The sequence below is a fragment of the Nerophis ophidion genome, linkage group LG14 (genome assembly GCF_033978795.1).
Source record: "Nerophis ophidion isolate RoL-2023_Sa linkage group LG14, RoL_Noph_v1.0, whole genome shotgun sequence".
In the NCBI taxonomy this organism is placed as follows: Eukaryota; Metazoa; Chordata; class Actinopteri; order Syngnathiformes; family Syngnathidae; genus Nerophis; species Nerophis ophidion.
In genome coordinates this window covers 23,527,413-23,543,799 of record NC_084624.1, presented here as the reverse complement: position 1 = coordinate 23,543,799, position 16,387 = coordinate 23,527,413, and the positions used below count along the sequence as shown (strand labels likewise).

Sequence of the window (16,387 nt, the reverse complement as noted above, 5' to 3'; positions counted from 1 at the left end):
TGAACTCACGACCTACCAGTTTTAGGGCGGACACTCTAACCACAAGGCCATTAAGCTGGTTACACAATCACGTGAATGGCTTCCTCATTAGCTTTCAAAATGGCTCAGGATTCTCAGTGAGATTGATAGTATTTTGATCATATCTATTCGCAAACTTTGGAAGTCTCTGTGTCATAAATCAGATGTATATGATAATAGCCTCAATATAGAGGAAACTTGTCTTTCCACTTTACTTCTACTTGATGGCAGGTGTGAGACAGGTGTGCTGCTGGTATGGCGACAGTGTGCATGTCTGATGTTGCTCACGTGCTCCACTGAATGCTCCGGGAGTTTTTGCGTTTGCTCACACACCACAAATTAGGGGGAACATTGGTCATGAGGAGGTTGTCGTAGTAAAAGTAATTCAAAAACAAAGACAGTTAGTTAGATCATTAATGTACAGTGCATTTATTTGTGTGATGAAAGCTGAGCGTACTTTGTATACACACGCCACAGTGACACAACTTTAGGACTTACACACATAGATGTTCCTGGAGAGACATTCCTTTCACTCCCAGAGGAGGTTCCCGTCTCTTGACCACTTCTTGTGTGTGCCGCACACGTATCGGCTTTTTTGCAATTTTTTCATATGTCTGTGTAGGTTTTTTCCTTTTAGGAGCTTTTCTCCTTTAACTAATTAAAGTGCAAACGCTGTATTACACGGGTAGGATATTCAGTAAATCTGTGGGGTTGATTTTCCATCCTCTTTTGCTCATTTCCTCATTTAATGTCCCCATGTTATTTCCCCATTTTTTGAACGGCAACACAAATCTGACACATTTTATGCATAAAGAAGGCTGCATGTTGTTAGCGATATGAAGATTTCATATCAGGGTTATAATTAATGTCACACTTGTTGAACATGCTCAAAAATTTATTTATTTAAAAAGTATATATACACTGAAATCTATTAACAAAGTTTTATTTATGAATAAACAAAAAATATACTTCTCTTGGCAAAGGAAACATTAAATTTGGTTCTGGCTTCCTAAGAGTCATATTATTGAGATGTGTTTAAATATGTTTATCTTCTTCTGTTTTAAATTTGTGGAGTGGAAAACGGGTGTTTTGGGGTGGTGTGGGATACTTGAATGTAGTGGTCCTCAAATTTTTCACCAAGTACTACCTCACAAAACACTCACCTGACCATAATCACCAGCATTAAAATATAGTATCGTAGTAGGCCTAAGTATACATTTAAAACAAAGCAGAAGTTTTATTTAGAAAGTAGATTGTAACATTACACACAGTTTGAACAGTAACACTGTGCTTGAATATAGGAAATAAAACATTACAATATTCATTTAATTAAGTGATTTTTCGGCATACCATTAGATAGAGCCCGTGTACCACTAGTGATACCTTTACCACAGTTTTAGTGTTAATGTATTCATGTTAGCATTGAGCAAGCGATTAGCGTGCTAGCTGCGTCTGCAGGTAATGAGCAGTATCACTGAGTTTTTCCAAGTGTGATTATCCATCACGGTTTTACAATACTCACAGTTTGAAACATTAGTACTTACCACTCTAGTGATAAACCGTGATAAAATTCAAGACGGTCATAGTTAAGTCTCAAAATCTTCTACTTCTGAACTGCTACACACAAAAGGGGTACAATTTGTCATGTTTACTGTGTTGCCTGTGCTGTTGTTTTTACGGCATACACACCACATAGCAAAACTATTATAAAAAAACTAAGTTGATCTCGTAAGTGTGATTGGCTCACACAACTCAGTGGAGTCTGCAAAACATCTTCTGTAGCTTTAAAGTGTTTTGCTGATTTACCGCAAACTTTGGCACATATCTATAAGGGCCTATTAAGCACTTATTTGAGAAAGATTGGTTGAAAAACATGGCTGTCATCACGCAAAATATCTTTGAAAGGGCACAGACGGAACAAATAATTACCAAGTATTAGTCATTGAGTATTGATTTAATGATTTGAAAATAAGAATATGTATGCTAGAAAGTCTTTCAAAGTATTTTGACTACAACCAATAGGCTCGCCACATTCAACACCAATTTTTTCTCCATGACTGTCGTTTAATTGTATGCATTTGTACATTTAGTTTTGGTCTTTTTTTCTTTTGTGAGAATTAGAAATTTAAAAAACATGTTATGCAAAACACAAGTGTCCACTGCAAAGGACACTGGTTGTCAGGAATACTTTTACGATATAATGTTTACGTAGGGCAATTGTTTGGATTTACGGACTTCACACTGGTGTTTCACGGCACACAAACACCTATCTGTCCTGTCTCCTCCTCTGTTGCACTTGCACAAAAATAGGTCTTGTCCCTAGCATGTCTGTGCTCAGGGACGGCTGTTCATGTCTATCACTGTCAATGTTTTTCCACTAGGGTATTTGTTTGTATGAGTTGTTCCTCCTCCCCTTGCCGTAAGTGTCGCTCTTTAACTGCATAGGCTCAGAAGCACAGAATTTGGACAATGATAGCCTTTTTGTGATTTTACTTTAATAATATATTGCCACAGTGAGTTTGAAATAGAATACTGTATTTTTCGGACTATAAGGCGCACTTAAAAATACTTTTTTTTCCTTAAAACTCAACAGTGCACTTTTTAACCCAGTGCGCTTAATGTACAGAATAATTCTGGTTTTGCTTACCGACCTCAAAGCTATTTTATTTGGTACATGTTGTAATGATAAGTGTGACCAGTAGGTAACACATATTATCTGCTATTTTTGTTTCACAATATTACGCAAAAGTAACTTTTCTTACTTTCTGGTACCTGATGATCTGTATTTGGGATCTGCATAAGTCCTGAAAAATTGCGAGTCCGCCTTTTGTAGTCCATGCCGACACCATAAGCTTCTTCTTTTTGTTTATCTTCTTGTTATGGGACATTCATCCTCCGCTGTTTCCATTTCTAATATAAAGCAGTGTAAAGTTATTTCTTTTATGTGTCAGTAAACTAGCCATGAAAGCGCTAAACATACCGATGAAGTGAGTTTACATTATTCACCCAAGGAAGTTAAGTTGTTAGAGAGTTCCAGTTGGACGTTTTTTTCACGGGACACATTTCCACACTTGTTATTGCACTAGTGAGCCACGGATGAGGAGATGCGGCTCCGTTATTGATTGAAGTAAAGTCTGAAAGTCATTAAAACTGTTAACTCCATCTTTTGACACTTCTTCCACTCCCATCCTTGCACGCTACTCCGCTACAACAAAGATAACGGGGAGAGGATGCTGCCAAAGATGAGCCACGTAAATAAGACCGCCCACAAAACGGCGCATCCTGAAGCAACTGTCAGAAAGCGACTTGAAGATGATCTGTAAAACATCATTTATTCAACATTTTGACCAAAGAACCACCATTACATGTTATGTAGACCACAAGGTAGTCTTTTACATTTAGGAAAAAAAAAAGACTCCTTTAATGTGCCTTATAATCCGTTGCGCTTTATATATGAAAAAGATCGAAAATAGACCATTCATCAGCAGTATGCCTTATAATCCGGTGCGCCCTACTTTCCGGAAAATATGGTAATCAACATGCAATTAAAAAATAATGTTGAGGTTTATTTTAAGAGGTTTTGCAATAAAAATACATTTACCATTTAGGATGCAGAATATGGTACATTTTCAAGGACCCAGGACATATATGACAATTTAGGACACTTGTAATATGACCATAATTTGTTAAAAAAGTGAGGGGCTCTGTATGCCACTAAATCATTCTGCATATCGATATGTGGAGTAAAATTATGGAATTGATTGAGTGAGGAACTCAACCTACCTAATATGAGTGGATTCAAGAAACAAACATAATGAGGTGGCAGGTGCTCTCTATAATTGTGAGCTCTAGCAGATGGTGGTTGTCATCAGCACATGCAAAACACATAATTTTAACGGCCAAACTCACCAGAGGCAGTGATGATGCAAAGCGTAAAATACAAATACCTGTTCTCAACGTACAGTTCTTCTTATTTCTCTTATGTTTGGTATGTTCCTCTCTTTGTCTTCCTTCCCTCTTTTTGCCTTTCCAGAGTACTAGTTTGCACGAGGAGTTTCGATTGCATCAGATATGGAGCAATACTTCTCATTGTTATAAACACTTTTTTCCGTGTTTTCTCACCATTAGATTGTGCGTGTGTATGTTACCAGCCGCTTAGTTTTCTTGCCATTAAAATGTTTTATTGGCACTAAGAAGTATGTCAATGGTGGAAGACGTATTGTCTGCAAGGGTCACGCTGAAAAAGCTTGGCTATTGACAATAGCCTGTAGGCCGGAGTTTACAGACGTCAGTCAGAGATTGTTTATTTGGAAGCAGTGCGTCATTTATTTTCCTCTCCGCACCGGATAGACCGGTTCTCTTTGTGCTGATGTATGAGCACATGTTCACCTTTGATAATTAGGTGAGCTCTTGGTGTTCAAACTGTGCAATAAGACGTGTCCCTTGCTGTATCTCAAAGCTGATCAACTGTATGTGTGCTTGTGTTCTCAGGTCTACGCCGTGGGTGGCTACGATGGCCAAAGCCGCCTTAGCAGCGTAGAGTGTTACGACTCCTTCTCAAACCGCTGGACAGAGGTGGCACCCTTGAAAGAGGCGGTCAGCTCTCCGGCCGTGGCCAGCTGTGTCGGCAAGCTCTATGTCATAGGAGGAGGGCCCGACGACAACACCTGCTCTGACAAGGTTGGAAGCGCAGATGCTTGCACCTTTCTTTAACACACACTTTGGATCACGGGTGCACATTACGTCGATGGCGAGCTAGCGGTCGCTAGTGGAGGGTGTGTCAGTCGATTGCCAGCATTAAAAAAATAGACCTAAAAATGAACGATCATCAATCTTCACCAAGACATCACTCTCGTCATTTAATTGACATTCACGGCACCCGAGGGTCTTGTGAGATGACGCTGGCTGCTGCCAGATCATTATTAAGAAAAAATGACCGACAGGAAGGCGAGAAACACTTTTTATTTCAACAGACTCTCACGCTGTACCTGCCGTCAAAACTGTAAAGACTGATTGCACAGTTCCTATCTTCACAATAAAAGCACTGCTTCATCCTATCTGTGCTAACAAAATAAGAGTTTCAGAAGCTAGCGTGCCCAAGCTAGCAAGCAACGAAGTTTGCCGCCAATGTATTTCTTGTAAAGTGTATAAAAAGGAGTATGGAAGCTGGAGAAATAAGATGGCAAAAAACAACCCCTTTCATGTGGTATTGGACAGAAAGGAGGACTTTTTTTCTCCTCCACTTGAATACGTGGACATCATCATCAATTACTACTGTCTGATTCCAATCCATGCAAGTCATCAGAATCAGGTCATACACCCATTTATATTCTTGTCACCATGAAATAAAGGAATCTATAAATGTTAAACATGCTTATATTATCATTAAACACCTTCAACTTGTTAACAAAAACTCTCTTTCATAAATAAATCAATATAAATGATATATATGAATGAGGTAGATCCCCTCCATTTGGTCAATTGAAAAGTAGCTCGCCTGCAGAAAAAGTGTGGGCACCCATGCTTTAGATGAATAGTGATGACAGCCTTTTATTTATATCTTATTAAAACTTAAACATAGTTTGGAAGTAGATAGTTAGTCAGTGACCTTTATTTAACGAGGAAGTAGACCCAATGAGATTCAGAATCTCTTTTTCAAGAGGGTCCTGGCCAAGATAGCAGCTCAAATAGATTTAATGTAAAACAACTATAAACACGAATAAAACAAAACATAACACAGATACAATACATTTGCAGTTGTAAATCACATAAATACATCATAATCATCATCTGCATTCAGAGCGAGAACATGTGCATTCAGTACTACTTAATTCCAATTTTAAACTGACCCAAATTTGGCAGGTAATCCAATTTTAAAATGACTCTGTAGTTTACACCCGGATGAAGATGCCAATGCTTTGAAGTCAGTTTAGCCATAAAACAGTCCTCAGTCGAGGTATAACGTACACTACGGGAGTCAAACTTATTTTCATTGTGTGCCACATGGCAGTCACGGAAGCTCTCAGAGGGCCGCTTCCTGACACTAATGTCTACCTCTAGGATTTTACGCAAATTCAACGAGTCACTTTGAATATTGCGCCGCCTTGCAACTTTACTCGATAACTGCAAATTCCCTGCACATTTTGCCAATCATCGTTATTTTCACCAATCATATTTGTCCCAGCTGCACTCAAACGCAGCGCAACTAAACTTTAAAACTTACAAAGGTTGCTTGGAGTGATGAATGAAGAAGCCCTACGAGTAGACATTCTACGGACGGCTAGAACAGTTGTTCTCAATTGGGGGTACGAGTACCCCTGGGGGTACTTGAAGGTATGCCAAGGGGTACGTGAGATTTTTTTAAAAATAGCAACAATTCAAAAATCCTTTATAAATATATTTATTGAATAATACTTCAAGAAAATATAGATGTAAGTTCATAAACTGTGAAAAAAAATTCAACAATGCAATATTCAGTGTTGACAGCTCGATTTTTTGTGAACATGTTCCATAATTATTGATGTTAAAGATTTTTTTTTTTGTGAAGAAATGTTTAGAATTAAGTTCATGAATCCAGATGGATCTCTATTCCAAGCCCCAAAGAGGGCACTTTAAGTTGATGATTACTTCTATGTGTAGAAATCTTTATCTATCTCTTTTTTTTCAACCAAAAATGATTTGCTCTGATTAGGGGGTACTTGAATTAAAAAACAATTCACAGGGGGTACATCACTGAAAAAAGTTTGAGAACCACTGGGCTAGAAGACTGAACGGCCCTCCTGTTAAAAAAAAAAAAAAAAATTTGCTGGTAGATGGAAGGATACTGCAGCAACTGCGATGAGAGAACTCGCCCAAAGATGGCGCCAGAGCACATACAATAAAACACCCTCTCAGGGTTTTTGCTTGTTTGTTTTTATAGAAATATTTTTTTTATTATATCCGCAAGCTGAATCATTTTATACTCCCTGACAGGACAGAATGGTCGACCAAGTCTTTAGAGTCAATTTCACTTATGAAATGGTTATAACACTTTCATGGTGGTAGTGAAAGTGCTGTGTTTTTGGAAACCAGACAGTAATTCATTTAGAATGTCAAATAAATCTTTCAGCTGTTCACTTATAAACCCTTCCAAGACCTTGGCCAACTTTTTCTTTGGATTCTATTTTATTGGGAAATTATCAGTCACCACTTTTTAGTAAAAAAGTAACAAGCAAGTTCCAAATGTCAGGATGTATTCCAGTTTCAATAGTCAGATTGAAATTGTGTTAGCAGCAATTCTTAACAAATACAAGAATCTAACACAAGTAGACATGGGTCAAGGTGTTAGACTCTAAAAACCCAGCATTAGAGTGTGTGGGTGTTTCCGATGAAATGTCTAGTGCATGTACAGGATGGGATGTAAGACGCAAGTCTCGGCTTATGTTTGTGGTGGAAAGCTGTATGTCAACCAGCGGGTGGTGCCAAAACAGCATTTACATAAATCAGTCGGCAACCTTTACCACTCAAAGAGCCATTTTGACCCGTTTCACAAAATAAAGAAAACAATGGGAGCCACAAAACTCTTGAAATTTAAATTGAAATAACACTACATCAGAGTTTTTGTTTTTTTACTTTGTGCTATGTATAAACCAGGGGTCTCAGACACGCGGCCCGCACCTTAATATGAAAATTTAATGATAGTGGGGCCTGCAAGTTTTACATGAATGCCGCTTGACAGCATCACACTTAAAATCCCTCCTGAATATTGCGAGAGACTACCGAATGTCAGATCAACTATTCTCGTGAATCTTTGCAGAATTTCCATCGATTAACAATAATAAGGGCATCCTATGAAGGTGCTGCCTTTGGCGCCCTCTACAACACGTTCAATCAGCTTGCAATCCCAGTCACATGTCGTATGAGGCTTCTGCAGACACACGCCAACCATTGCAAGGCATATTTGTTCAACAGCCATACAGGTTACACTGAGGGTTGTGATACAAACAACTTAAGCACTCTTACTAATATGCGCCACACTGTGAACCCACACCAAACAAGAAAGACAAACACATTTTGGGAGAACGTCGGCACTGTAACACCTCATAAACACAAAATAACAAATACCCAGAATCCCATGCATCCCTACTCTTCCAGGCTACATTATACACCCCCCGCTAGCACAAAATCCCCCCACCCCCTCCGTGCGTCAGTTGAGGTGGGCGGGGTTGGGGGGGGGGGGGGGTTTGGTGCTAGCGGGGCACCCGCTAAGAGTAACCCTCATTGTAACCTGTATGGCTGTTGGCTAAGTATGCGTTGCAGTCACTTTTGTGTGTTAACAGAGGCTGAATATAATATGTGACCAGTCGACACACAGATCGCGTGATGTAAAAGCGGGCGCGACGACATGTTGTAGAGGAGGTGAAAGGCATTGCCATCACTGCACACCCTCAGTATTGATGTCCAGGTGAAAATTGGAGAATGTTAACCCCGGGTGAATTCTAAGAGGCACTAAAATCTTTAAACCTCACGGAATAATCGTTGGGGTTGGCATTTTAGCAGCTGAGCCACATCAGAGTGATCAAAGAGCTGCATTCGGCTCCGGAGCCGCGGGTTGCCGACCCTGACATAAATGAACCTGAGCCTTTGTTATTGTCATTCACACATGCCAGTGACTTGCAGCAAGAACACAGAGACACGGTGCCAAAAAGTCCCTCTAAGGTTGGGCAACTTAGCAGACAACAGAGGACGAGTTACAAAACTCAGTTTAAGAGGATGTGCAATTGTACACTTATCAAACAGCTGTTGGGAAGCCAAGAAATATATCACGTTTGTATGAACTCTACCAGTTTTGTGCACTCACACTCTACACCAGGGATAGTCAACAAAATAGTTTTCCAGAAAAATGAAGACCGGGGGGCTGGACTTCTCCTATCACTATTAGTCTTATCTTGTATAATATGTAGAACCATTGTCCTCTACAGTAGACATATGATTTTGGTCTATTTGTTTTGTCAGAGTTACAGGAGCGCTCTTCTGTTTTTAAGAAGGAGCTTCTTCAAAAAAGCTAGTCAAAGATCAACTCTATTACAGCGCTATAGTGTTTTTAGAAAATCTGCTGCAAACATTGGAGTCTCTGTGAAGTTTTTTAAATAAACTCACTTGTTCATAGTTAATATTGGAAATCCCCCTTTCTTTATTTTAATGTACATTTTGGGTGCCCCATTCAGTAAAAAAATGCAAAATTACATTCTGTTTTTATAGGTAGTATGTCATAACTTTTTTTGAATTCCATCGGACATTGTGACTTTTGGTACTAGTGTTTCTGAAAAAAAGCCCCCAAACACACATACTGTATAGCAGATTTTAACAGCTAAATGTGTATATATCATTTATACACTCATACTCCTTGGTCCACCAATTTTTCTCTCAATGTGGCCTCCGAGTCAAAATATTTGCCCAGATCTGGTTTACAGTGATCCAAGTTTCTCTATACAACAGGAGCACTTCAGTGTTTTTAGGGATTTGCTACAGAAATATTTGCGTCACAAGTTTTGAACTGAACTCGAGGTCCGGTATTGTGTCATTCCTAGGTCGAGGTTGACCCCTGCTGTCAACAGAATACATGAAAGACATAGTAATAAAAACACTAAATGCTAGACTTTAATGAAACCGTAATAAAAAAAGAGAGAGAACAAGTTCTAGTTCTGCTTTATAATTGGAACAAAAAGCAACAGGAAACTAACTTTTTGCTTTATCTTTCCCACCAGCAGCCTCATTTGAAACATTTAAGGTTATGCAAACTAGCACAAGCCTTAAACCACATAACCTCTTACAGTAGGGGTTGCCAACCCGTCGATTGCCACCCATCAGTCGATCTTTGAGACACTACTGGTTGATCGCAAAAATATAAGAAAATATATTTTTATTAATTTGACATTAGTAACACCCCCACCCGGAGAGTGACCAACAGATCCACCAACTGGCACGCATTTTAACCCCCGAACATGCCTGCACACCCTGCCTCTCTCTCTTTAGCCGCACAGCCAGCGGCTCTCGACACCGCGGCCACTCCCCCAGAGCACGGCGCACACTTCACCCGCACGTCTCGCAAATGGGCATGGCATGACATGTACAAAAATCCTCGACCTGCAACAATGCATTAAGGCTGGTTGTTGCAACGCATCGGACATTTTTTAGCATCCAATATCTACTCATTTACTAAATAAGCTACTAACAAGCCAAATACTAGAGTCTGTGAACATTGCTCCAAAGTAGGGATTTTGTGTTGATTTATCGTGCATACAAAGGTAAACTTAGACATGTGCAGAGGCAGTAATACATGGTAAATTAGGGCAGCAGCTGGAGAAGGACTTCCCCGTTCCCTCTTAATGAAACACGAAAAACCCGCCAGGTGAACAGCTGATTTTTTTATTTATTTCTAGCGCTAACATAAGCTGACTTGTGTCCCATATGTGACAATAAGCGGAAGAAATACACCACATTACTAAGACTATAATGGCCATAAACGGTTAGCTACTACAGCTGGGGTGCCCAAAGTGTGGCTCAGGGGCCATCTGTGGTCTGTAACTCGTTTGTCATTGGCCCTAGGCACATTACAAAAAAAGACACCAGTAAACATTGACAAAACAGCAAGCAACAAAATAAGAATTTTTTTTGTTGTGATATCAGCCAATAATAATGCAAAGCTTTTTAAAAAAAAAAAAAAACAACTATAGAAAATGTAATAACAAATGTGTGTGTGTGTGTATATATATATAATATACATATATATATATATATATATATATATATATATATATATATATATATGTATATGTGTATATGTGTACCGTATATATATCTCAATCCACATTCAATTTATGACACTTCCACCACAAGAGCCGAAGAGAGACTAAAACATGATCGGAAAAAGGAACTTGTTTTTGTCTTAATGGATACTGAACAATATGTGCGGTGTTATGTTCATGGTTTTCTTTTTTTTCTTTACTACAATTTTTAATCAATCCAACATATCAATACATAATAATGCAATAAAATTCCAAAACCAGACCCGACCCAGCAACATTCACAATAGCAACAAGCAGAACAATTGAGGACACACAAACACGACACGGTACAATCCAAAAGTAGTGAAACAAAAATGAATATTATCAATATTAGTAACAATTTCAAAATAGCAGTGATTAAAAATCCCTCATTGACATTATCATTAAAAACGTTAATAAAAAAAAATTATAAAAAAAAACAAACAATGCATCGCATCTCATAAGCTGGACAACACACTGTGTCCAATATTTTACACAAAGATACAATAAGTCACATTCTGGTTCATTTAAGGCTTAAAACAAATTTCAATAATGGATCCCATATTCCAATATATGACTCATTATTATCTAAACTAAATGCAGTTTTTTTCTACTGATATCATCTCCATAGCTTGTGTATACCAGTCAGTATGAGTTGGACTATCAACATTTATCAATTTTTTTCATATAACCCGTTTTGTTATTATGCATATTGAAAGAAATGCATTTTTACTCTTTGATGACACGTTACTAAATTGATTGAGATCCCCAAGAATACAAGTTTGCAGTGTCATTGGGATGTTTATATTAAGGAATGTGGTTGCTTCTTTTGTTGTTTTCAACCATAACTTTTATTCTCTGACATTCCCACAATAAATGAACAAGAGTTCCCTCAGCTGCCCGACACTTTGTACATAACTTGCTATCTACTACTAGGAACTTGTTTTTTCCTTAATGGATACTGAACAATATGTGCGCTGTTATGTTCATGGTTTTCTTATATCTGCTGAATGTCTTCATCCTACATTGGCATTAATCGACTTTACGCCCCAGGTCCAATGCTACGATCCGGAGTCGGACACTTGGTTGTTACGAGCCAACATCCCAATCGCCAGGCGCTGCATCACCGCCGTTTCTCTCAACAATCTCATCTACGTCTGCGGCGGTCTCACCAAGTCCGTATTCTGCTACGACCCGGCGGAGGATTACTGGATGCATGTGGTGCACACGTTCGCCAAACAGGTAGTTTGTCAAACATTCCATGTACGCAGAATTTGTACATTGAAGCCAATTGATGGTTTTTTTTTCTGTTTGTAGGAGAGCTGCGGCATGTCCGTGTGTAACGGTAAGATATTCATCCTTGGCGGCCGGGGCGAAAATGGCGAAGCCACGGACACAATCATTTGTTACGACCCGGCAACGGGCATCATCACAGGAGTGGCAGCGATGCCGCGATGCATCTCCTACCATGGCTGTGTAACCATCCATCGCTTCAATGACAAGTACCATAGGCCATGACCATAAGACACACTTACACTTCATCACATCACACGCTCATCATTCACTTAATTTATTTCCTCACAGTGTCATGTAGCATTGCGCTGCTATGAACCTTTAGCTATTATAGTCGCTCTGTATGTAATCATATTAGTGGCCACAATGGCATCATAATGTTCACATTAATAGCCTCAGAAAAGTCCAAAGAAAAGTCAAGTTTATTGTTTGCACCCGTGTTTTATGTTGAAGAGTAACGTTTGTTCATAACCCCACTAATTGACATCACTCCACAGGAACAATCAACTTCAATGTTTAAGAAATTGATACATTAACATTATTAGAATATTGAGCAAAGCTATTGAAAGTATGTAACCTTAACAATAACAAATACAATAAAATACAGTACAGGCCAAAAGTTTGGACACACCTTCTCATTCAATGTGTTTTTTTTATTTTCATGACTATTTACATTGTTGATTGTCACTGAAGGCATCAAAACTATGAATGAACACATGTGGAGTTATATACTTTACCAAAAAGGTGAAATATCTGAAAACATGTTTTATATTCTATCCGTCCGTTCATCCATCCATTTTCTACCGTTTGTCCCTTTTGGGGTCACGGGGGGTGCTGGAGCCCATCTCAACTGGATTTAGGCGGAAGGCGGCGTACACCCTGGACAAGTCGCAACCTCATCGCAGGGCCAACACAGATAGACCGACAACATTCACACTCACATTCACACACTAGGGACCATTTTTTTTTAGTGTTGCCAATCAACTTATCCCCAGGTGCATGTTTTATATTCTAGTTTCTTCAAAATAGCCACCGTTTGTTCTGATTACTGCTTTGCACACGCTTTGCATTCTCTCGATGAGCTTCAATAGGTATTTTCCAACAGTCTTGAAGGAGTTAGCTCATCGAGAGAATGCCAAGGGTGTGCAAAGCCGTAATCAGAGCAAAGGGTGGCTATTTTGAAGAAAATAGAATATAAAACATGTTTTCAGTTATTTAATCTTTTTTTAGTGCATAACTCCACGTGTTCATTCAGAGTTTTGATGTGACAATCTACAATGTAAATAGTCATGAAAATAAAGATTGAATGAGAAGGTGTGTCCAAACTTTTGGCCTGGACTGTATGTCGATACAATTCAAAACTAATAATTTTTTTATGTCGATGTACTGTGAAATTTTAATGAAATACACATCAAAAATCTTAATAAAAAAAAAGTGAAAGACATATTATTTTTGAAATTTTTTTGAAAATATATTTTTGATACTTAAAAATGGCTGATGAACAAAAATAATGATTTGATGCAATAAATACAAAGTAATCAAAATTAAATGAAAATGCAATACAAATACACTGCAACAAAAGTAAAGGGTAGACACTTATTAATAATATTTATAATAAGTTTTTTTATAACACTGAAGAGTAAAAACCAACTTTGTAAATAAGACAACAACCGTTCTGTTTGCAGTGCATGCTTACATGCATAATCATGAAAAGTAGAAAAAAAGATCAACAATGTGGAAATATTGTTCCGTTAATGTGAGAAAAGAAAAAGTCACAGACGATAGCCGTTGTTATCACTCCTTCTTCCCTTTTTAGATATTCTTTTCTCTTTTGCTACTTAAGATATTGTTCTGCGTTATTATTCATATTAAGCTCATTATTACTGGTATTTTTTAATTAAGGTATGTGTTTTTCTCCAGTTGTATTAGGTATGTACACTTAGTAGATCTAGTCATTGTTTCATAGTGTAGCTGGGTATGAGGGTTGTTTTATTACATTTAATAAGATCATGTGTGTTTGAGCCTGTAAATACAGTATAATTGTTGTGTTAGTGTAACGTACGTTTGGACGAATTAGGCCACGTCTTGTTAACACTTCCCTAAGGCTGGCACCTTTTGACTCGGGCACTTGCATTTAAAAACATAACTCGGGGTAACCGTGGATACCTCCATATGGGTTTACTAGCTAGCCACGGCAATGTGGGAAGCAGTGCTAAGAATGGATGGGCAAGCAATTAGGTATGTTTTAAATACAGAATATAAACTAATTGGGTTATATTTCAAAAATATTTTTTTTATTGAGTTTTTTAATCCAAAAATATTCGAAACAAGAAGGGAGGGGCAAGAAACCAGGCATGTTTTAAATATAGAATATAAATTAATTGGGTTATTTTTCTATAATATAAGTTTAATTTAGTTTTGAATCAGTTTTTCTGAGCCAACAAAATATATGAAAGAAGAATGGATGGGCAATAAATTAGCTATATAATAAATGTACATTATAAATTAATTAGGTAATGTTTTTATAAAATAATATATTTAAGTATTTAAGTTTAAATTTGAGGGGGGGGGGTGTTTAGGAAAAATGTTCGAAAGTAAAAGGGAGGGGCGAGAAATTGGGTAAGTTTTAATTTAAAAATAAAAATAATTGGGCTATTTGTAATTGAGGTCAAATTTAAGTTTTATTTGTATTTAAGAATATCAAAAAGTTTTTTAGGATCCCAAAAATATTTTCCTAAATGTTCTGAACTCTTGTTTCCATGCCAAAAATTGAAAATTGTAATTTTCCTTAAGGAACTCTCCTGACGGAATAAATAAAGTACTATCTAATCTAATCTAAAAACAAACACCTTAAGTGGAGGTTTTTGTGGGTGGAGCGCAACTTCCCATCATGGTGTTGGAATGAATTGAGACTGAATCAACAGCGCCTCTGATGGTTACAGCCAGTACTGCGCTCTGTTTTGATTGAAACGCTTGAAGACAGGATTAATCAACAATCAAATTCACTCAGTTAACTAATTAATATGCCCATCCCAATAGTTGTAAATGGCGTACAGTGAACGGTGTGGTTTAAGGTCAGTAAACGTTTTTACAATAGTGTTGATAGGCAAGACATTGCTGTGAACTTATTTTTGTTTTTCTTATATTTAAATGTATCTTCATTGTTGCATATTGTGTTTTTATTGTGTGTAACAGAGCCCCAATAATGCACTTTGATAGAGTAGATGATCGTAAACAGTAGTTCTTTTTTGTTTTTTACTGTATCAGTAAATGTTATTTGGAATTGTGTCTTGTTGCAAAAGCCCCGTGACAGCGCCTCCTGTTGACCGCAATCTGCTATGGCTAATCACAAGACCAACAACAACAGAACAAAGTTGACACGGCCGAAAACACATCATCCTCACACAGGAGGCCAGCGAGGAGGCAACAAAGTAGTAAAGTAGCGAGAACGGCAATAACTTTTGCAAGAATGAAACGTTATGTTTGTGTGTGTCTGGGATTTCACTGAAAATTTACTCAACTATGTCCTCCATTGTTTTTTTTCTAAATTTGATTATTTTCTATTTAGACTTTCATACATGCTTTAAGAAGATTTACATTACTTTTTTTGCATTTGTGTGTTTTACTTTTTGTGTAGGGTGGTGTGTCACTCTTTTTACACAGCGTGCAAAAAGATATCATTGGGATTTTAAGGCAGTAAGAAACCAACATGGGTGGATTTGACGCTAATGGGATTGTGTTTGATAAGTGTACCTTTTTAAAGAATAAACCAGCAGGGGAATATTGATGATTTTTTAAAAATATGACCCAATAATTAGTTACTACACTTTGTATGTACGATGTGCTGTTTTTAAGATGTTTGTAAGTGTTTAACTTGTATACAACAAACATCAATAAACGTTTTTCTTTCTGTACCAAATATGGTGGGTTGTTTTGTTTTTTTTAATCATTGTCTAATCTGATTTTTGATATTTTGACTTTTAACTTTGTAAGCATGTTTGAAAATACAATACTACTACTAAGAATGTGTATAAATAACTACAAAACCCGAAACCAGTGAAGTTACCACGTTGTGTAAATGGTAAATAAAAACAGAGTACAATGAATTGTAAATGACCTACTCAGTGGCCTAGGGGTTAGAGTATCCGCCCTGCGATCGGTAGGTTGTGAGTTCAAACCCCGGCCGAGTCATACCAAAGACTATAAAAATGAGACCCATTACCTCCATGCTTGGCACTCAGCATCAATGGTTGGAATTGGGGGTTAAATCA

The 16,387-nt window shown here is 37.7% G+C and overlaps 1 protein-coding gene across 1 annotated transcript in view; it reads left to right on the top strand.

The window, feature by feature from the left end:
• The window catches only part of klhl24a (kelch-like family member 24a), a 40,418-nt gene extending 24,383 nt beyond the window's left edge, over window positions 1-16,035 (top strand). The window contains exons 6-8 of the mRNA XM_061920176.1: window positions 4,510-4,698; window positions 11,877-12,065; window positions 12,141-16,035. Coding sequence (XP_061776160.1) covers window positions 4,510-4,698; window positions 11,877-12,065; window positions 12,141-12,341 — 579 coding nt within the window. The 3' untranslated portion in view covers window positions 12,342-16,035. The remainder of the gene's footprint in view (window positions 1-4,509; window positions 4,699-11,876; window positions 12,066-12,140) is intronic.
• The last annotated feature ends 352 nt before the right edge of the window (window positions 16,036-16,387 follow it).